This window comes from Lynx canadensis, chromosome C1, assembly GCF_007474595.2.
Source record: "Lynx canadensis isolate LIC74 chromosome C1, mLynCan4.pri.v2, whole genome shotgun sequence".
In the NCBI taxonomy this organism is placed as follows: domain Eukaryota; kingdom Metazoa; phylum Chordata; class Mammalia; order Carnivora; family Felidae; genus Lynx; species Lynx canadensis.
In genome coordinates this window covers 216277791-216300033 of record NC_044310.1, presented here as the reverse complement: position 1 = coordinate 216300033, position 22243 = coordinate 216277791, and the positions used below count along the sequence as shown (strand labels likewise).

The 22243-nt window shown below is 53.5% G+C and overlaps 1 protein-coding gene across 7 annotated transcripts in view; it reads right to left on the bottom strand.

The window, feature by feature from the left end:
* Positions 1 to 22243, bottom strand: part of AGAP1 (ArfGAP with GTPase domain, ankyrin repeat and PH domain 1) — a 554001-nt gene that overhangs the window by 336746 nt on the left and 195012 nt on the right. For all 7 annotated transcript variants that reach the window (XM_030325013.1, XM_030325015.1, XM_030325017.1 and 4 more), the window contains one exon: positions 325 to 410. In XM_030325013.1, coding sequence (XP_030180873.1) covers positions 325 to 410 — 86 coding nt within the window. The remainder of the gene's footprint in view (positions 1 to 324; positions 411 to 22243) is intronic.

The window sequence follows — 22243 nt, the reverse complement described above, 5'->3', positions numbered from 1 at the left end:
GCAAACCGCTTACAGGGAACGGGAGAGGACTATGGGTCTTTCCGGAAGTCAAATCAACGGAGTTGACAAATGAGCGCAAATCGTGTCTTTCCTTCCTTCTTAAAAACACAAAGTGAAAACCAGCCACGCAGACCCAACTTCGCTCTAGGATTTTGTCTGAAGGAACAACAGAATTCGTTTCTTGGAGAAAACAGGTTCGTGGGGCTTTTGCATCACCTTTCTTGAGCACACCTGATTTCCAGAGCCATTTCTGTTGAATGGGAACCTCAACGCTGAAGCAAACGTGAAAGAGAAGGCTGCTTACCGCTTGCTTGTAATACTTACCTGTGCCTCTGGGGGGCCCCCTTCATCTCTAATCAGCAGCAGATAGCTCTGTCCGTCAACAACGATTTCTTTCTTGAATCTGCCACCTGCCACACACAAAAAATCTCGTTATACAAGAAAGACCGGGAGTGAGGAGGGCAAATAGACGTGGGCTTCGCTTGTGGAAAAATACACCCTTGGCTGTCGCCCTGGAGGCATCTCTCAGTATTTAGGACCAGCAACCACTGGATTTTAAAACAACTACTGAACTCAGATTTAAGTGTTTTGTCTTTAAGGACCCGTGTTCACTTCTGATTAGAGTGCACAGCCTCCCGTGCAATGCCAGGATCACCCGTGGCCGAGAAGAGAAGAATTTTAACGTAGGCTTTGTTTGTAAATTCGGGAATTCTCTCTCACTGGGAACACGATGCACAGAGTTCAGAAACAGAGAGCATTGAAATGATCATTCTCTTGTTGGGTTTTGCAAAACGGGAAAGAATTTTTCATGCTGAACAGGTGCCTAGTGTACAAGATTTTGATAAATTCAAGGGCTGAGAACCTGTATTCTCCTCAAGAGAAACCCAGTTTTTGAAAGGAAAACACAGAACATGGGAATGGTGTTTCCGTATTCACGGGGCACAAGTAAGGGAAGGATGCTCAATACTACACACGTGTTAGACACAACTACTGGATGGTATCTCCCCACGGGTCGAGACAGAGCGGGGCAGCTGGCTGGCGGAGGGGGGTGGGGTTAGAGAGCGCGCTGTGTTAGCGGGAAACCACCAGGGACCCTGCTGGGGCGCCGTGCGTATACAGAGGTGGGGCGGGGGCTGGCCCTCCACATCTCGGCCCCGCACACACCCAGGTGGGGCGGGACATGTCAGGGTCCCGTGCAGCTCCTCGCAGCACCCCGGGCCACCTCGGGTGGACAAGAGAACCGCCAGGCCTCTGGTGGATGAGGGAAGTGTGCGCACCTCGGGGTCCCTCTGCCGTCTCCAAGGACAAACTACCTTCCGAGATTCCGGGCTCTGAATCCACTCTAGCTAATAATCAGCGGGATTCTGATTTCTTGTTTTTGAGAGAGGAACACATCATCACTGCCTGCTCTCATTTTCAGGCCTTGGCACAGACACCTTCCAGAAACGCCACCTACACCCCCAAATGACCACCCCCTGGAGAACCAGGGGGGCAGAGCTTCCCCGGCCCAGAGGCTGTGTGTCCGCCCTCCGCCTCCAGGGGTCGCATCGGCTCCGGGTGGGCTCATCTTCCAAAGCGAGCACACGTGTGTGCACAGACAGATGTGCGCGCACACAGACGCACATGCACACAGACGCACACACCCACTCCCTTCCGGGCACCGATGCAACACGTAAAACACACCTGCTTTATCTGGTGTTCAGTCTGCTCCCATAAGAAAAACCGAAGAAAACTTTCCAACATTCAGATCAAACACATAAACTCCCATTCTGATCCCCTGCGTGGGCACGACACTGAAGAAAGAGGACAGAGGACAGAGAAGGGAACAGGCGTGTCTGCGCCTGTCGGAAGACTAGCCGATGACTTCCGGTCCCCAAATCACAGACTCCTTGTAGGTAAACGAGTATGACACCCTTTTCCCAGCCGAGCTGTCGTGACTATAAAGTGAGCCAGGAAACGTGTGGCACAGAAGCCCCCTACCCCCCCGGTGCGACACGGCCACAAGACTGCAATGCTGGGGGACCTGGCCTCCCTTATTCACCTCTCTCTCTACCTCAGTGTCCCCAGCTGTAAAATGGGACCACCTCATCCTGCGGGCAGGCGCCCACCTAAAGGGCAGTGCCATTGGCAATTATTACTAGCGATATTCAAAGTTTCTGCCAAGGGTCATCACGCGCTTTTATAAAAGACACACTTAACGTTTAATAAACCTACTTGTAATAGAAAAGTTAGCCCAAGTTGCAATAGTAATCAATATCACTTCTGTATTTTCTACAACTTAAAAGAACCCGCTATTTCTTGGCGAGATGAACTGAATTTAGCCTTTCGTGAAAACACAATGTTAGATGCGAAATCTGTACTGGGGGAAAAGCCTTTTTCTTCCCCTCTTGTTGCCAGAGGTCTGACAAGTCATACTGAGAGCGACACGGGAAAACCAACAGGTATTTGTTTACAAATTCAAAAATCTCTCCTCTGGTTCCTGGTGCCTCGATCCAGGCTCCTGAATGAGGGTGACAATCACCGTGAACCTGCCCGAGCTAACAGTGCACTTCAGACCAAGTCTGCCGAGAGAAGATCTGACGCACGTTTTTCAAGCCCTCACATCACAGGAAAATATTTGTGCTCGCAGCTGGGTGGTTTCAAGGCAGGTCATGTGATGTCACATCAGCGGGGCCCTCTGCTGGGAGGGACTGGTCTGGGCGGCACCTTGCATGTCCTTTCGGCCACAGAGTTCTGCCTGTGCTCAGGGAAACGGAGACCAGTGGTTTCTTGGTGGGCACGGGAGCCGAGCGGCATGGCACCCTTGGTGTCCCAGCGGGTATTTTAAAAACCCCGGTGATCATCAAGCATCCCGCAATCTGCAAGTGGCTAATTATCACGTCCTAAAAGAGCCACATCAACTTCATGCAGTGCATTACTGCTATTATGGGTGGAGCTGTGCACCCCCAAATTCACACGCTGAAGTCCTAACGCCCAGTGCCTCAGAATGTGATCTTAGTTGCAAATAAATCCACTGCACATGTGAGGCGTTAAGATGAGCTCATACTAGCACAGGATGGGCCCCTTAACCAATGACTGGTGCCTTTAGGAAAGGGGAAATTTTGGTGAAGATTAAGGCAGGGGCTTTGTAAGCCAAGAAACACCAAAGATGCCCCCAAACCATGAGAAGCCAGGAGACCGGCCTGGAACAGGTCTGTCTCGTGAGCTCGGACCTCTGGCCTCCAGTATGGCGGGAGAACAAATCTACGTTGTGCCGAGCGCCCCAGTTCGTGGCCCATTGTTACAGCCGCCCTGGCAAGCTAAAATATGCTCTGATGCCAAGTTTCTGTCCTGGTGGTCCGCCATCCCCCAGAATGAGTTCGCACACTCTCTCTCTCCACCCAGCTTATCCCTAGAGCATTTCAAAACCCCCTTTGTTCTCTCCATCCCAACTGTCCATATTCATTGAAATCACCTAGGCTTCTCAGCTAGGTTTCCGCACGAGTTTCCTGCCTGCCTCACACCTGCTCTCAGCCTCAGGCCCACCCCACAGCACCCCACAACCTGAGGGAACCGCACAATGCCGCAGAGCTGGCCCCGAGCCCACGCTCGCCCTGGGACCCTGCCTCCCCGCCAGCAGGCCCTGAGCCCCCAGCACCCAAGTGCACAGAGGCCTGCCCTGGGCATCCTGGCCACACACATCCGATTCCTCACTAGTCCGGGTCGTCTCCGGGCAGGAAGGGAGCAGCGGAGCCTGTCCCTGGGACCACACCCGCTCCCCAAGTCCCAGCGTCCCTCCGCCGCCCAGCTGCCTCCCCCACCTCTCCAGGGAGCAAGAACCCGCTGGGCGTCAGCACCCAGTCCTCCCGGAACGGCGTGGGGCTGACTGAGGACCTCCCCCTTGGACGCCCTGCTCCGCGGCACCTGCGGGGTGAATTTCACACCAACTCTTTCGTTCTCTTCTCTTCATGTGTGTTTGTGGAGCCTTGTTCACAAATGATGCTTCCAGATGGTTCAATCATCGTATTCAAGTCAAGAAGGGTTTACACCGACCCCTCTGTTTGTTCCTCCATAATTCCTGTCTTTGTAACCTCAGCAAAGGATTCTAGACCTTCTAAAAGGAGGGGTGATCCTTTCTTCCACCCGGAAAGACCCCTCTCAATTCTAAAATCACTTTACATCCCCCCCCCCCGATATATAATTAGTATGTCTTTTCAATACTTTACAACTACAGGTATTAGCTTCCTGTGATTGGCTGATGTTATTTTTCCTGGTACTATACATACCTCAGGAAAAGAGATTAAATACTCCTATGCATTTGCCATGAACCTGAAGATTTAACAATTAGATAAAATTCAGCCAGGTGCTTAAGCATTAAGAATGGGGTCAGTAAAAGTGATAGATAAATAAGCTCCTACCACTGATCATCAGCAGACTCGACTAGCATGGGGCCACTGTGTACTGGGGAGACGTGGTCTGGCATGGAAATAAAGCTCATTTTCTACGGATTTTTTTTTTTTTTTAAGATTTTATCTTATTTTTTTAAAGTAATCTCTACACCCAATGTGGGGCTTGAACTCACAACCCTGAGATCAAGAGTCCTAAGCTGTAGCGACTGAGCCGGCCGGGCACCCCTCTACCGTTTACTTCAGAAACAAAGGGGCAAAGCCTCAGGAGGAAACCGTGTTGCTCCGCACTGGCCCGCATTCAGCAGAGGCCACCACTCTTGCCACTTAAATTCGAACACACCGCCTGGTCCCAGGCATCAGATCTTTTCCTCCCAAAATCTTAGAGGACACCACCAACACCACAACCTACTTCGCTTTTCATGTAGATGTGTTGATGCCTATTTTAAAATTTTTTTTTAATGTTTTTATTTATTTTTGAGACAGAGAGAGACAGAGTATGAGCAGGGGAGGGGCAGAGAGAGAGGGAGACACAGAATCCGAAGCAGGCTCCAGGCTCTGAGCTGTCAGCACAGAGCCCGACATGGGGCTCGAACTCACGGACCGCGAGATCGTGACCCGGCTGAAGTCGGACGCTTAACCGACTGCGCCACCCAGGCACCCCAGATGCCTATTTTATATTCCGATTTCCAGTTACTTTCCTGCAGGTCTACGCAACCCAATTCTGTGTTCCTAGCACGCAGCGCCCAGTCTTCCCCGCAGCCAACACGATAATCCGCATTTATTATGCGGGTGCCGCTCAGCTTTCTGGGGCTGCCGGATATCATGATGTAACATCAAATTACTGTTACTTTTCCAAAGTGTCCCCCAACCTGACCTCGTAGTGGAAACCATCAACAGATGTCTGGCCCGGCACACCTGTCTACAGGTGCAGAGGGCGCGGGGGGCAGAGGAGAGCCGACCCCGGGGGCCACAGAGCCCACACACAGCTACTGATCTGCCGGCCCTACCGTGGCACCAGGGCCCCGTTCCCGTGAGGACATGTCCACGAGAACAGAAAACTGACGCCCCTCGTCCCTTATGTCCATTCCTTCCAAAGATGTAGTGAGGCCACCAGGGGGAAACGGCACCACGTTAAGCACTCGGCAGAGACGTGCGGCTCTTCTTGTCCGAACTCAACCTCACGTGCGATTTAGTGATTTCTCTGGTTCACCCAAAGGCAGGTTTTCAGGCTTCCCAGGAAACTTCCCTGTTTACCTCTGTGTGCCCTTGAGCTTGCGTTCTTAAGCGAGTCCCCTTCATTTCTTCCCAAAACGGGTAAGAGGCGGCAAGAACTGTACCTCCCAAGAACAGGGACGCGGATGTACGTGTGTTGTGAACAGCACACCAGGAATATGGCAATTCTACACGTCTTTCAAAAAGACTCGAGGAAGTCTCTTACGATCCAACGTGATCAATTACTCTAAAGGTCTCAAGGTTGAAACGGAGTCCCGCTCTCATTCCTGGGAACCAGTTTTAAATTTGGGATGCTTAGGGTGAGTAAAACAACTGGTCCTGAGCAGGACCTGGGTTCCTTCTAATATTTAATTCACGGTAGGTGGGATCGATCTACAGTGGAGGGCGATTTACACGGAGAGGTCTAAGTGCTCATCTTTGTTGTCATTCTGCTTTAAGGGGGGGGGGGGGAAAGCAAACTAAATTTTCCTATTAAAAAGAAGCTTTCTTGGGAGTGATCACTGCCAACAGATATTTGACATTTCTGTTTCTATCATTTTGTCTGATGGGACTGAAAGCTATTAATGTATCGTTAACAGTTCTCTGAGCAAGAGAAAGCAACGCTAATAACAGAGACCTAGAACACGCGATAGATCACAAAGCACTCTTCTTCCCACGTGGTCTCTGCTGTTGCCGAGGACACAAACATCACTACTGACATCCTCGTGTCCTTGGGGAGGAAAAGGTCAGACGCTGACCAAGCCCCCATGCCAGCGCGTGGCAGGAAGGAAACCCAAACCCAGATGTGCCCAGAGATCCCTGCACCCCTCTCTCCCACGTGAGATTCTGCTCAGACAGGGTGCACGTGACACCACCCAGGCCACAGATGAGCCTCGCAGCCTTTGCGCAATCTCCCAGCACCCAGGGGCCACCTGGGAACACGGGGGATGGCCCTGTCCTTGCTCTGCCCACAGCTCCAAGATCAGCCCTGTACTGAGAGCACGAAACAGAAAACTGCTCACCGTGTGTGTTTGTTTTTCTCCTGTGGATTTTAATCTTCACTTTTTCATGCTTTGGCAAAGGATGAAAATGATTTTTGACTTTCAATCTGCATCTGTAGAGTATATCATTTCCCTTTTCCAAGGGAAAGGGGAGGGGCATCGTCCTAGCCTCTGATAAGGACGTGGCTGGGATCCGAGGCTTCCCGGAGGCACAAGCTGGCCTCGGGGCTGGTCAGCAATCACGGGCTGTGGCTCGGGCTGGGACATCAGGGACTGAGCCCCCTGCGCTCACCACGTAGACATTCTCGGCCATGAAAACCTTCCTAACACTCGCCTGAAGTGTTCTTCTCCGCATGGCCCCAACAGAACGAGTATCTGCAAATTTTATTGTTTCCTAATTATTTAAGACAAGTGGAATGAGAGGGACACTTTGAAAAAGACTAGGATTTTCTTTCTCCCTGGGAGAACATTAAAAAAATTCATCATGAGCATGCCAGAAATTTTTTAAAGTTGACTTTGTCTTTTTAAGTGCGATGAAGATACCAAAGTCAGCAACTTATTAACATGGAGGTTTTACAGAGGTTTTGTACTGTGACATTTAAAAGGAATTTTGTTTGGACCGTGTATTATTTTTATGCTAGGAAAAAAGTTTCATTGGTAATGTATTAGTTTACAAAATTTAACAGAGTCAGATTTCATTGCCTCTGCCAATTTTTTTTAAAACCTACATTGTTTACAAAAAAAAAAAAAAGTAGCAACTACAGAAACGGACCAGTGGATGAATGCGGTGGTTGCTAAATACTTCCCTGGGTAAACGCTCAGGGTCATGACTCCAGGAAAAAGAGGGGTTAAGCATGGACATGGTATTTCCTTGGGCAGGCCGTGGTCTCTCATGACTTCATTTCACCCAGATCTAAGTAAAATAACAAAGGAAGATCAGGAAAAAAGTCAAAGTTCTAGATTAAGAGAGCAGATGTGAACTTCGCTATCACTGGATTTCCTTTTCTTTATTCCTAATAAAACGAAGGGAAGAAACTAAGCAGCAGGAGGAAGAACATTCACTGTCCACAGAGAAAAGAGGTGTAGCTTCATAATAAAACCTCGAAAACAGTGGCCCTAAGATGAGAAGGAAGACTCCAGGGCTGGGCAGGACAGGGCTCCTAATTCCCACCCCCTCTCCACCCCAGGGGTCAACAACAGCCCCCCCAAAAGGCAGAGGAAGAAATGTGGCAGCACAACCACGGATGTGAACGGCCCTAAGGCTCTCTGGAGGCGAAAAGAACTCCAGGATGCAGGGGGCCCCTGGGGAATGACAATATGTAGTCCATCTCCCCCCCCACCCCCACCACCCCATGAGTGCAGAGAGCCCGGATCAGGACATTGGCACATTCACAGGAAAAGCAGAGCCCATCTGTGACCGTGGTTTGGACGTGGTTCCCTGAGAGAGGAGAGGAAAGGGATGGGAAGGGCGGGATGATGCATTTATACTGTATTCTCCAGGAAAATAACATCCAGCCTCAGGGAGGTGGCCGAAGCACCTCCCTGCAGGGGATCTGCGTGCAGGACCGAGGTCTGCTTGGTGGCAATGTGGGCAGAGCGGTCCAGCCCTCTGGTGCGGGACACTCAGACTGGGGGTGACTCCCACCACAGGAAACCAGATGGTCAGGGGCTCTCCACACCCCATACCTGACTTGGAATGAGAGAAGCCTCCTCGGTGGCCCCAGCCAGTGTTGGGGACCCTGCGGGGACCCCAGAGCAGAGCCAGGACAGCACTAGTCTCAGCAGAGAGAAGGTGTGGGCAGACGCCCAAGGAGCAGGTGGCTGGAGAAATGGTAAGGACATCATGCAAAGACACTACTGGGGGAAACACGGGAGGAGGCGACAAGGGAGACAGGAAGGAAGCACGCAAAACACAAGAGCCAATGCAGATGAAAACAAAACTCAAAAAGCAGAAGGAAACCCATCACGAGTGCTTCCCTCTCTAACACAGCTCAAGAACAGGCTTTCCACACGACACGAATGCCAGGGGTGAGAATTTCCAATAGGAGATGAAATGGAAACCTCTAGAACTGAGAACCAGCGTAACATTTTGGAACAAATGAGTAAGATTTGAAAAACATACGGAACAGAAGAGACACGGCTCAAAGCTGAGTTTCTGACAGAGACAGCTTGAAATAAAACAGCTGGTGAGATCAGCAAGCTGGAGATAAAGTCCTTGGGCACAAGTGAGCAGACAGGAAGGCAGACCAGTCTGACAAAAGGATAAATACGGCCGCTAACAACAAATTCCTCCAGAAAGAACTACGAGACCCTTCAGAGATAAAATGCAAAGGAATTTTCCACAAATGCAGAAAAGATCTGAATCTGCTGATCAAGAGACCATAGGATGTTCCAGGAAAAAGTGACACAGACCCTCCACGTCACTTTAAAGATGAGACAACAGGGGCGCCTGGGTGGCTCAGTCCACTAAGCGTCCAACTCTTGGTCTCAGCTCAGGTCATGATCTCATGGTTTGTGAGTTTGAGCCCTGTGTTTGGCTCTGTACGGACAGCTCGGAGCCTGCTTGGGATTCTCTCTCTCCCTCTCTTTCTCTGCCCCTCCCTAGCTTGTGCAAATGTGCTCTCTCTCAAAAATAAGCAAACATTAAAAACAAAAAACAAAGTAAGGAAACGGGGGCCCTGGCAAAACACTGCCCCTGCCGGCAAAGGTGGGGTTTCTCAGCAAGCAGCAGGTTTTCAAAGCTACTCAAAAGGCCTTCTGTCCAGAGAGGCTGCCAGGCTTTTAAAAATGGTCAATTTGGGGCGCCTGGGTGGCTCAGTCGGTTGAGTGTCCGACTTCAGCTCAGGTCACTATCTCACCGACCGTGAGTTCGAGCCCCGCGTTGGGCTCTGGGCTGACGGCTCAGAGCCTGGAGCCTGCTTCCGATTCTGTGTCTCCCTCTCTCTCTGCCCCTCCCCCGTTCATGCTCTGTCTCTGTCTCAAAAATAAATAAATGTTAAAAAAAAAAAAAATTGGGGCGCCTGGGTGGCTCAGTTGGTTGGGCGGCCGACTTCGGCTCAGGTCATGATCTCGCGGTCCGTGAGGGCTATGAGTTCGAGCCCCGCGTCGGGCTCTGTGCTGATAGCTCAGAGCCTGGAGCCTGTTTCAGACTCTGTGTCTCCCTCTCTCTGACCCTCCCCTGTTCATGCTCTGTCTCTCTCTGTCTCAAAAATAAATAAATGTTAAAAAAAAAAAAAATAAAAAAAAATTAAAAAAAAAAAAAAAAAAAGGTCAATTTGGGGCGCCGGGGTGGCTCAGTCGGTTGAATGTCTGACCTCAGCTCAGGTCATGATCTCACGGTTCGTGGGTTCAAGTCCCATGTCAGGCTCTGTGCTGACAGCTCAGAGCCTGGAGCCTCCTGCTTCGGACTCTGTGTCTCCCTCTCTTTCTGCCTCTCCCCTGCTTGCACTCTGTCTCTCTCGCTCTCAAAAATAAACAAACATTAAAAACAAGTGTTTGTTACATGGTCGACTCAGTGAGCATTTTCATATACGCACAACTGGTTCTGGAACTGTATCACAGTTCACAACAAATCAAGTACGTGGTGCACACAGATCTGAGTGTGTCCAGCAAACTCCGATGTAAACTCAGACAACCACCTTCTGGAATGTCAGGAGAGCGGCGGCTTCAGACTGGCCTTTTAGAAACCTTGTCCTGCACGTGTCTGCGCCTAAAATCTATGCGGACGAGCGCCTTGCTACGCTACGGGACACGTCCCGCTTTCTCATGACCGACAAGCCGGGCACAGGTGTGGTGACAGCCTTCCGTGAGACAGAAGTCACTTGAAAACAGTTCACCGGCTGACTCGAGGGTAGGCCACGGTGCGTTTAGTGCTGGCCGTGACGTAGGGGGCGCCGTCTGGACGATTCTGCGCGAGGAGAGCACTCGCTTTCGTTACTGCAAGGTGGGGGCTGTGAAAGCACAGCCATTCCTTTTCCTTCAACACTCCGGGATCTAGTCACTGGAAGGGCACCCCAAAAGAGCACACAGGTCGCTAAGGTACTTCTTTGAAGCGTCACTCGGGCAGCTCAGGTTTTCTTGACCTCACGCCCACAGCACCAAAATTAACCGGCCGGAAAGGCAGACAAGACGCTGGAACCGGAGAAGCTGAGGCGCTCTTTCGTGTGCACAGAGCTCCTCTGCCGCCCCTGACGAGCAGTGTGACCGGTGGACCCCCGCGACGTGCCACGGGCCCCACTCAGGGGCTCTGTGGAAATCCGCAGCTGCTGCTCGAGCAGAAGGTGGAAAATTAAACGTCTGTGGAAGCGGTTTTGCTACTCCAAAGTTCTTGTTTCCTCACTCTTAGCTTCCAAGGGCTCTGAGGGATACGTACACCAGCAGTGTTGTAATATGTGAAACCTACGGGAGAGTTCTCTCCCCCAGCTGATGTCGTTTTTAAGGCTAAAATAAACCTAGCAACTCCGGGCAGGTGTGTGGGGTGGGTGGCCCCGGCCAGTCTCCCATTTTCAAGATCTAGTGACAGACCCGGCAGCATTCTCATTAAGTTTTATGGGTTCCCCCTACCCCACAAAAGCACTCTCTAGAATACGATAGTACTATCCCTCCCCCCCACCCCCCTCAAAGTCCTCTGTGATAAGAGCACCAGAAGGTCAGCTCTGGGCTGTCATCAACTCCAGAAGGCAGGGGGGCCACAGAGCCCAAGGCACCTGGTCTCCTTCTGCAGGTGTCCGGGGTCCGCTTTGAGACGCGGGGAACGCCGTGCGTGCGAATGACTTCCCGCCCGCCTGCCCTCACCGCACGCTCCAGGCATAATGCCGACCACCCGGGCCTCTAGCCTTGGGTCCGGCCTCTGTTTCCAGCCCTGGCGTCACGAGCCAGACCTCCTCCGGCACTCGACTGGCCCTTGGGCTCAGAGCCCGCCCCTCCTACCCCCCCACCGGACCTACTCAGTCCGCCCTGGCGCCACACACTCGGGATTTTCCTGTTTGGAGAAACTAGGACCCAAAGCCCAGAGCTCACTTGCACTCCTCCCATGAACCCGGTATTTTCCCCAGTAACTCAGTGCCAGGGGTCAGGCACCTGCAGTGGACGGCAGAGCTCAGCACACGCAGGGACCCCGGCTCCTTCCGAGCGTCCTGAGCCCAGCCGGCGATCTGCAAAGTCGTGAGGTTGGGTGCGGGTGCTTCCGGCAACAAAGGGGAACAGACGCACAGCCGCCACCGCGGCCAACCCCGGGCCCCCACCTTGAGTGGTTCCTGTGAAAACTCAGGTAATGGCAGCCCCTGCGGCCATGGGGAGGGGGCACCAGCTAGGTCACGCCAGCTGCCCGTCAGGGTCCTCAAACGTCACAGGGGCCTCGCACACATCAGCTAGAAACCGCTACGCTACGTCACAATGACAGCTCTGTGATTTCCAAAGGCAAACTCACACTCAGAGGGGCTCACCCTGCAAACTCGGTGAAACCAGAGGGCACCAAGGCAGCGGCAACCAGACGGCCGCAGACGGTGCTCCGATTCGCACAGGAGAACCAAGACTTGCCCCGTACGTGGTCCTAACTCCACGTGTTCCAGAAGACCTGGGAGAACAAGAGTCGAAACAGCTCACGAAACAGCAAGTCCTCTACAGCGTTTCTCCAAATGCGCGACAGAGAAGATGCTCCAAGTCTCTCCCAACAGAAGAGACTCTCACCTAAACATAAGGTTGTGTTTCTAATCTCAGGCCAGGCTTCCACGTGAGCAAGTGATAAGGGAACAAAGGAATAGAACGCATCCGATTTGCACTCTGATGACACTCTGGTTCTCGCTAGCAGCAGGCGAGTCGCGGGTGTCGCCATGTGTGATCCCTTCCTTCAGCTCCACTTGGGACTTGCTTCCTGGCCAATTCTGCGTTTCCTCCTGGCACCGGGTGGACCGAACCCTGGTCTGAACCACCACTAGCACTGAGCAAGCCCCACCGGGGGCCACGCACAGCGTCGGTGCCGGGGAGCGAGGGAACAAGACAGAACCTGTGCCCTCATGGACTTACCGTCAAGGACAGCGGGCAGGACAGGAAGCGGGGAAGAAGGGCCAGGCTTGGTGGGGGATGGGCGGGGGAGGGGGATGGGCACCATGAGCAGGTGCAGAGCCTGCCCCCAGAACCCAGAGCGGATGGGGCCAGGGCTGGGGCGCCCGGTCCCGAATCTGCCGTCTAGGGAGAGCAGTCACGTAATGACGGGCCCTGCTGACTTATGAGCAAATCAGTAAACTGTTTATTACAAATGTTCCAGTACCCACCGCTGTGGTCATGCCTGAACATTCCAGCATCCACTGCTGCCCCCGAAATAGCTTGTGTGGTGACACCTAACAAAGTATATTTAGTCTTGCACGTTTGTTTCTTTGGGGTAAAATATACTGGTGGCTGCTTTATTTTTAATATTTTGCACATTTATTTTAAGCATTGAGAAAACGTAAAGGTACAGAGAGCACTGCAGATTTGGGCACAAACTCCCCGCCCGGAATATTTAAACAAGGCTTCCTGGACCGGCGACACCCCAGGGGCCTGACGTGCGTGTTGAGGGCTGGAGGGTCAGGACGTGAGCGACAGCGAGCGGGGGAACACAGCTCCCGGCGCGCTGGCTGATGGCCTCTCAGTCCCTCAGACTCCTTGTTCTCAGCTAGTGTTACCCGTGTGAAAATAACCTCCCGTTAAAGACATAAGCTGTCGTCACGTAAACTCTATTTTAAAATACGCGATCTGAGAACCGAATACGTAAAAGTAGTATCTTTAAGGAATGCTCCCTCACCATTCTTTGATCATCAGTCAGGTATCTGCTTCAAGAAATTAAAAAAGGCTGCTGTTAGATGGGACCCTACAGAGAAACCAAGAAATCCTACATGTTTCAACGAACTGACGTCATTTCTATGCTCTGCAGAGTGAGGGGTCAGCAAACTGTCTCTGTAAAGGGCCAGGTACCAAGCGTATCGGGCGCCGTGGGCCGTATTCTTTCCTGTTGGGTGTTTACTGGCTTATTTTTACAAAGCTTTAAAAAAGCAACAAGTCTTTCAGCTCATGGGCGTAACAGCCCGAGCAGGGGTGAGGGAGCCCTGCTGGAGAGTCCGTCTCGCCTCTGCCATTTCTGATGCTGATGGCGACGCCTGCACATTGTCCACGTTATGATTCAGACGGCTGTTTTCCAGCTTCTCTCTGCAACTGTTACAGTCCCATGGAAACAGTGTATTTACTTAAATGGAAGGAGTCCAGGAGGTTCTGCGTCCAGGCCTGTCTCCATCCTTGATAGAGGGAGGCTCTCGTCCCCAAGAACACCTGAGGTGGCCAGCACGGAGCGTGGGCGGGGCTGCACCAAGGCCTGGCAGGAGACAGAACTGCCCCGGGCGCCCTCACTGATTGGGGTGGGGGGGGGGGGGTCCCTGTGTGTCACTGCCTCTGAGGCCGAAGCTGACCTTGCGAGGCCCAGGAAGCTGCGTCTGGAACATCCCGGAACGAGATTAGCTTGCAGCGGCCACTGGGGCACAGTCGGGCGCCGGCCCAGGCCAGAGAGCGTGCCAGGGCGCAGGGCCCCGGACGAACCACGAGCAGCCAGCACCCCTGACGGGGCCATGGGGGGCCTGGACGTATGGTGCCCGCAGCTCCTTCCATCCATCCGTCCGTCAGCTCCAGCCTCCAGAGCTCGTCCCCACACCCCGCTCCAGAGCCAGGCTCCAGCAATGGCCCGTCAGGCCTCCCCGACTGCCTCCAGAAGGCTCCTACATCAGCCATTTCTCACGAGGGCCCCCAGACTCACAGAGCAACTGCCCTGACCCACTGTCAGGCGATGCAGGGATCCCCCGCCCCTGCGCTCTGACAGGCCTTCCCCTCCCCACCCCCCCACCCCCCGTGCTGGGCCGGGCGCTGACCCCCTGCTCGGTGCAGCCCGGACCCGCTCCCCTCGTCCTGCAGTACGAAGAGAGACGGTCTGTCCGCAAGCCCAGGGGTTCCACACTCTCCACACCATCAACAGACTCAAGTGGCCCTCAAAGAGCAAGAGCTGTTTTCTTCTTTTGTTTGTGACGTTATGGCTTAAAATAAACAAAACACTTTTAAGAAAAATGGAGGGGCGGGGCTCAGAAAAGGGTAACGAGTGCCGGCCGCACCCGGTGCTCCCCGGGGCCACGGGAACAGAACACAAGCAGCTTCCAGACCCAGGACAGGCATCACCTCCTCATCACGCTTCATACTCTCCCTGAACTAGGTCCTGCCTCAGAGTCTCCCAACACACCACCTCCAGGAAGCCGGCCAGGATGGATAAAACATGACGCTGAAGTAGAATCTGGTTTTCGCTTCTGGCCTGGGTCGGTCGCCTGCGAACTCACGTGAACCATACAAAATTGTGACCTTTAGCCACTGGTAGCTGTGCACGTGTGCACGCGTGTACACACACACGACCGGCCCCGGTCCTTCCCAGAGCACACGGCCGGTTCCTGCGGATGCCCTGCCCTCAGGCCGGAGACGCCTGACTCCTGCAGGAGCACAGGACCCAGAGGCGAGTTCAAGGGCACTTTCAGGATACCACAGACTCCCCTAGGGATTCTTCCTGGCACCTGGCCTATTTCACGGCTGCTGACTTCTACCTCCCTCTCGCCGAGTCCTGCCCCTGGAGCTGGCCACAACCCCAGAGGGGAGCTTGCGCTCAGAGCCGTGAGGTCAAGCGAGTGCGGTCTCACGGAATGCAACGTTTTCTGCCGACGCCGACGCCAACAGCTCCACCTCTAATCGGCCACGACTGAAAGGTCAGCTCCGTACTTTCAAGTTCACTCCCAGCCTCCTCTCCACCCTGACCCACGACCACGCAGGGAGCTTCTCCCAACCCCCGCCTCCCTCTCCCGCACCCTCCTCTCTGCCCCGGGCACGGTGTGTCCCTCACCCTCTTCTCTGTTCGCCCCAAGGCTGGCCTCGGCCCGGGATCTCTCCCTTTCTGCACTGCCTTCCACAGAAAACCTCTCCGCCCCGATGGTCAGATCGCCCTAGCCAAGGAATGGTTACAGGTACGTGATCTCTCCCATTTCCCAGGACCCATGCAACAGAGCGAGGGGGAAGGAGAGGTGGTGAGTTAAGAGGACAGTGCAGAGGGGGGTGCAGGAAATCGGTTCTGAGAGCTGCTACCTTAGGATCCAAACAAATGCCTAACATTCCAAAGTTCTGTGCCCCTGAAAACCAAGAAGGAAAAGCAATGCCCGAAAAGCCCCAGGTCCGCAGCCAAAGGGACACTGCAGGAGTCACAGGGAGAGATCCGCCGGGGGCAGCGCTGGGGTGAGTTCAACCGTGCCCGCGGCATTTCCAGGGCACCTGGTTGTCACAGTGCAAACAGAGACGCCCGACCCGTGAGTCAGGGGAGAAGAGCTACGAGCCCCCCAGTGGTTACAACACAGGAGGAGCACGGGGCTCCAGCAAGGCAGCCGGGGCCGCGTCTGACCGGCTGCTGCAGCCACGGAGAGAAACAATCAACCCTCCCCCATCTGCTGTGAACACTAAGGATCACGGGGTCACGAGGCCACCCACGAACTGCCTGCCACCAAGGGGGGAGACCTAGCTGAGCACGAAGCCCACGGGGGCAAGAAGTGGGAGAGGCGGTTCCTCACGAGCTTACGTGGATTAGCAGGGACTTTCCAGAGCTAAACCCACGCCCTCCGCTGCTCCCGGTCCTCAAGTAAATCAATCTCTGCTCTACTTAGGCGCACTGAACTTGCTCATCCAGTCCGTCCCTTCCGCTCGAGGGTCTAGGCTAATACAACACACACGGACCCCGTGGCTGCCAGACCAGGGCAGGCGCCGCCCGGGCCAGTGGCACACGGTCCCACTGCCATTCGGATTCCCTGGGATGGGCGTCAATTGCCAAGATGACGAGAACCTGGGCCCAAGACGGGGACACATGTGGCAAAGGTCGAGGGCGAGGGCACCTGAGTGGCCGGGAGGGGGGTTCAGCTTTGACAGACCCAGTGACTGTTTTCTCCTTTGCAGTGCAAAGGTCACGCGTTTAAAGCCCTAAAAAAAAAAACACCTTTGGTGCTAACCTCTCCGTGGGAAAAAATCGTCTGTAATTGCAACAGTGAAACGAGTCCTCCTCTCCTCTTTCCTAGTAAGGAAACAGTGTGGTGACAACAACGCGTGACGTCAAGAGGGGTCTCAGGAAGGCAGAGGCTGTGCGGACAGCATGCACTGGACCGCATGGGGGCTCCGAGTCCCGTGGCACAAGCCGGCACGCCCCCTTCTGGGTGCTCAGAGACTCACCGGCCACGCAGCGGTCGCTGCCGTGAAGTATAGCTGTTTACCCAGGAGGCTCTTCTGCTCTCCATCTAGAAGGTAGCGACTCTCAGTAGCCCCGCAGTTTCTTGCTTCCGAGCCGTCAGCACAGAGCCCGACACGGGGCTCGAACCCACGAACCGCGAGATCACGACCTGAGCCGAAGCAGGACGCTCAACCGGCTGAGCCCCCCAGGCACCGCCCTCCTTATTCTTAGTTTACAGCTTTCTTTTCCATAGAGAATATGCCTCTCTTTTATTGTTTCTTGGTGGCTCTACTAAGAATTTTAGTAGCCTTCACCTACTCTGGACAACATCACCTAAGCCTCCCTATGGCCTAGCTGGGAGAGGACAGAGTTAACGGACTGTTCTATGGACGGAAGGAAGGAGAGCTCAGTGAAACTTCCACGGTCAGAGGCTGCTTTGAAATAGTTAGGGAATGTGAAAGACCGGACTTCTGCTCGATCTATTAAAGCAACCTACTGGCAGGCTGCTCGTCACCTTAAGGGTTACAGATAATCCTCGTTAAAAAATTATCATGTACACATAATCACTTGGTTACGAGTAACATGCTAAAATTATGTTGAAAACATTTAAACGGCTGGGCTTCAAAACAACTCAACTTTTATTAGAGTTTACAGATTTTTTCATTGGAACGTTAAACAGCACAAAAGGACGTGTTTAGAAATAAGCCCTAACATCTGTTGAGCAGTGGTAGTGGACAAAATTTTTTTTTTTTTTCACGTTTATTTGATTTGGAAAGGATTTTGGGGGCAGACGGCCTAAACGCATTTCATATGTCCCAGAAAATATGGCTAAGTGTTTACCACATGGTTTGTTTCTAAGCAACTAAGTAAACATTCATTAAAAAACTATTTCGGATACATGTGCTCCTGAGAACCTATCTGCTGCCCAGAGACCGACGCAGGCAGAGTCCTGCGGGCAGGAACGGGGGAGGGACGGCCAGCTCGCGGGGACCTTACCGCCAGCAAGCCCTTGCTGCAGGGGGCAGTGACCAGAGAACTGTCCAGCTGCACGTGACACCCACAACTAGGGACGGACACCCTGGCACCTTCTGCCCTGTTTAGTTCTGGTACTTTCTTGAAAAATTAGCGAAGAGCAGTTAATCTTATTATCCCAGGAAGGAGGGTCCACGGACATTCTTAAGCCTGTCTCCACCAACCTTATAATCTCCCACTCAATCCACTGGACAGCTGAGTCTCATCTTAGCTCTGGGCCCGTCCCCTACCCCACGAACACAAAGGCAGCTCTGGGTGTGAGGTCCCCGGGCTCCAGATGCTTCGGCACGAGCCATCCGCACAGCTCGGCAGGGCCCACGGCATGAGGGAGAAGAACGTAGGGATGTCACGGAGACAGGGTCTCAGGGGAACGACTCCGTTTCAAAGCTCCAAGTGTCTCCGGGACGCCACAACCCACAATCTTCCAGCCCGCCCGGGGTCAAGTGGCTCGGGGCAGGTCCACAGTGTCCATCAAATTCCCACTAACCCTGGAGAGCCTGGTTTCCTCTCCTGTTTTCCTTTTCTCAGTTTTGAGGGGAGAGAGTTAAACGCCGAATGGTGGTCACGGAGGTCTGCGGTGGGGAAGGAGGGATGCACCGTGAATATTAAGCACCTACACGAGGTGGAGACTCTAATTCCATGCCCAAAACATCATTCACAATTCTAATTCGCAGCCATTAATAGGGCGCTGAGAGCAAAGGGGTCATTTTCATCTTGTCTCTACTGCAGGGGAACGGCAGCCGTGAAATTCCCATCAGAGGTGTGAAGGTCACACACGCACACGCTCATCTCGTGTCCGTGAGGCTCCGGGAAGAGCGGGGGTCACCTCTCGCTCCTCCTGCCCCGGGAGGGAACAGGGCAACTTCACGGCGCTGACTGCAGCTTCTGCTGACACATCGTGTGCGCAAAACACGGAGGGTCATTCGTGGGTTGGAGTCCAGCCCCCAAGAGAGATATTCGAGTCCCGGCCCCCGACACCTGTGACGTGGCCTCATCTGGAAAGAGGGTCTTGGCAGATGTGATGAAAATGAGGTCAGACTAGAGAACGGGGGGATGAGGGGGGACCCTACACCCAGTGACTGCCGTTCCCACGAAAAGAGGGAAATCTGGACACCGAGACAAGGGCACCGGAAGAATGTCGTCGCATGAAAGGGACAGAGATTGCAGTGATGGGTCTACGAGCCAAGGAGCCGAAGGTTGTCAGCAGCCAGGCACAGAAGAGACTCCCGCTCAGAGCCTTCCAGAAAGAACCAACCTCATCAACACCTTCACCTCAGGCTTCTGGTCTGCACAGCCGTTGACAGTGAAGTTCTGCTGATTTAAGCCACTTGGTTTGTAGTAATTTGTCAGGGCGACCTTAGGACTCAGACACACACATGCACACACATGCACATGCACGGCTGAACGCATATCCGCCTGCACAAAATTTTACTCCTTGGATTCCTCTGATGGGATCACTGGCTCCCTGCTGAGGTGCCCACTTGTGCATTGCTAATTTACTAATTAAAAAAAAATACACAAAATATTTAAATCCGTCCCTCATTTAAACTGCATCTTTAAAATTACCGAAATCGTGTTGCTCAACTCTCTCTACTACGAGGATAAAATACCAGCGAGAAGGAATCACACGACTAAAACACAACAGCTGTTATCCTCAGAAACCCAGCTACGACCAGTCTGATGCAAAGTACGTTCCGGCAAATGTCTGGGGTCATCCCATGCCAGAGTTTTCTACGGAGAGCACACTCGTCTGAAAACAGCAGGCCTTCGCCACCTCACACAGCCAGCAACCCACAGATCCTGTGACAGGTCAGAGTGACGCTAAAGGACACTGCACGCTAATTAAATCAAGGGACAACCAGGTGGGAACAGGAGAGCTCCAGGAGGGCGCCAGGTGCGCAAGCAGACCTCACAGTCCCGGCAGCAACAATCCTCCTGCCTTAAGTCACTGCCTGCGTGCGGCCAGAGGCAGCTGGTCCCCCGGCAGCTGCGAGAGGAAAAGGAGGACAAGCCAGAAGCAGCGGACAGGCCTTGCAGCTCACCTGAAGGGCACCACCCCCAGCGTGGCGATGGAGATGCCCGTCAGCAGCTAGCTGCCCTCGAACCTGACCTCTGGCCTCTGTGAGCTGTGGCAGGTGGGGCTGAGCTCTAATCGGCTTCACCTGCCGTCCACACTCGTGGGACGGGATTCCGTTGCTCGGACGTGCTCCGTAAACCTGGGCAACGACTCTGGTACGTCCCGACTCCAGAACGTTCTGAGTGTAAAGCTTCTCAATGAGGCGGGCACAGGCGCTCGGTCGATGTTAACACATCCGACAAGAACTATAATTACTTTCCAGGTACAGACTCCCTGGTGGTGAGAAAGAACTTCAGTGTGGCCAGACGGCGAGAGACCCAGGCTTTCCTTGTTCGTGTCCTTTCAGAAACAACCGGATTCTCCTACAGCTCTGAAACTCACCCAGGCAAGTGGACAGGAAGTGGGGGGCGGCTCCCTGGTGCCCCTGCACGAGAGGCCCAGGCAAGTGGACAGGAAGTGGGGGGTGGCTCCCTGGTCCCCCTGCATGACAGGCAAGGACATGGCCACAGGCCTGGTTCCACGAAGGCACATGCAGACAGCTCCTGGGAAACAAAGATTCACTGGGGCTTATGGGGTTTCCAGGCACAGGGGGGCACCTGCCCCAGTTCTTTCTGCAGCCAGCGGCCCTGACGCAGGTCCACTGGGGCCACCTGGCAGCCCCACCCATGACCTGGGGTCACATGAGAAGACAGGTGGGCTGAGCCCTTGAGAAAAGACCACTGACAGTCCTTCCCCTGGTCCAGGGGGCCCTGGGCACAGGCGCCACTGGAGGAGGGGAGGGGGGATGAGACTCTGCCGACGAGGACAGGGACGGCCTTTGGTGTAGTCACACGCTCTCCTTTAAAATAATGTACTTTTGGGGCACCTGGGCGGCGCAGTCGGTTAAGCGTCCGACTTCAGCCAGGTCACGATCTCGCGGTCCGGGAGTTCGAGCCCCGCGTCGGGCTCTGGGCTGATGGCTCAGAGCCTGGAGCCTGTTTCCCATTCTGTGTCTCCCTCTCTCTCTGCCCCTCCCCCGTTCATGCTCTGTCTCTCTCTGTCCCAAAAATAAATAAACGTTGAAAAAAAAATTAAAAAAAAAAAAAAAATAAAAAAATAAATAAATAAATAAAATAATGTACTTTTGTAACTGTATGCGATGCCATGAAATTTTAGTAGAGTAAAAGGTGTCAAGGAAGTGGGTTCATTAGAGACCACGGTTTAAGTCACCCCACTGGGTACAAATTTTACTTTTGAAGTATGAACGTTCAAGAAAAATGCCTTCATGCTCATCAAAATATAAGGGCCCCCGGCAAAGAAACCACAGGCCCAAATGTGATAGAACAGACCGAAAATAGCAAGTGGGAAAACAGCAGAAGCTATAATAATGACAAAACAGCACCACGTGGGGACGAGAACGGCATCCACGGCTCAGGGACTGGTGTCCCAACGCCAGAGCACTGGCAGCAAAACCAGGGGCCCACACCACATCACCGGCGGCCCCTGGTGGAAATCAGAGCATCTGAGGAGAGCGCGAGTGGATTTACTGGAGGAGGGGATCATCTGAGGTCAGGTCAGCCAGTCCTTCGGCATCTGGGGTCACCGACCTATACAACGCCTAACCCCGACGAGTGAGTAGAAAGCCCGAGAAAACTGCTCTGACTCTCCAGGTGGAATCAAAACGACCATGGCTACATTCCACGCTCGGATACCAAGGAACAAATCCAACACCAGCACGACTCAGGCACAGGTCCCAGGAAAGACGTCAGAAAGACCTGGAACCTTCTCTCCTCCCTGCACTGCGCCCCCCCCCACCGACCCCTGTCTCCAAACCATGCCATTTTCTAGCAGGTATATACGTTTTCCATCGGATAGACACCCTGCTTCCCTTCGATCCCCGCCCAGGAGCCTCCACGACCCATCTCCCTAAACCCCCCTCTCCACACGGGTAACGGAAAAGCGGGCCTTTCCCTGAGGTGACCACCACGAGGCCGTGATGACAGGGTTGCAAAATTCTGCACAGTGACGGCAGAGCCCTGAAGGGCCCCAGAACGCCAGCCTTCCAGACTCTTCTGAATGGTTACACGGGATCCAGGACAAGAGTTAAATGCTAGAACAGGTGTTACAGGAAACATGGGAAGCTACTCAGGACTACTGCTAAGAAGACATCTAAGGGACAAAACAGGGTGAAATGTTTAACTGAAATAAAAGGATGAAATGAAACAAAATCGGATGATACACAGAACGAGGAGGCAAGGGAACACTACAGTGCGAAGTTGTGTCTCTCCTCTCT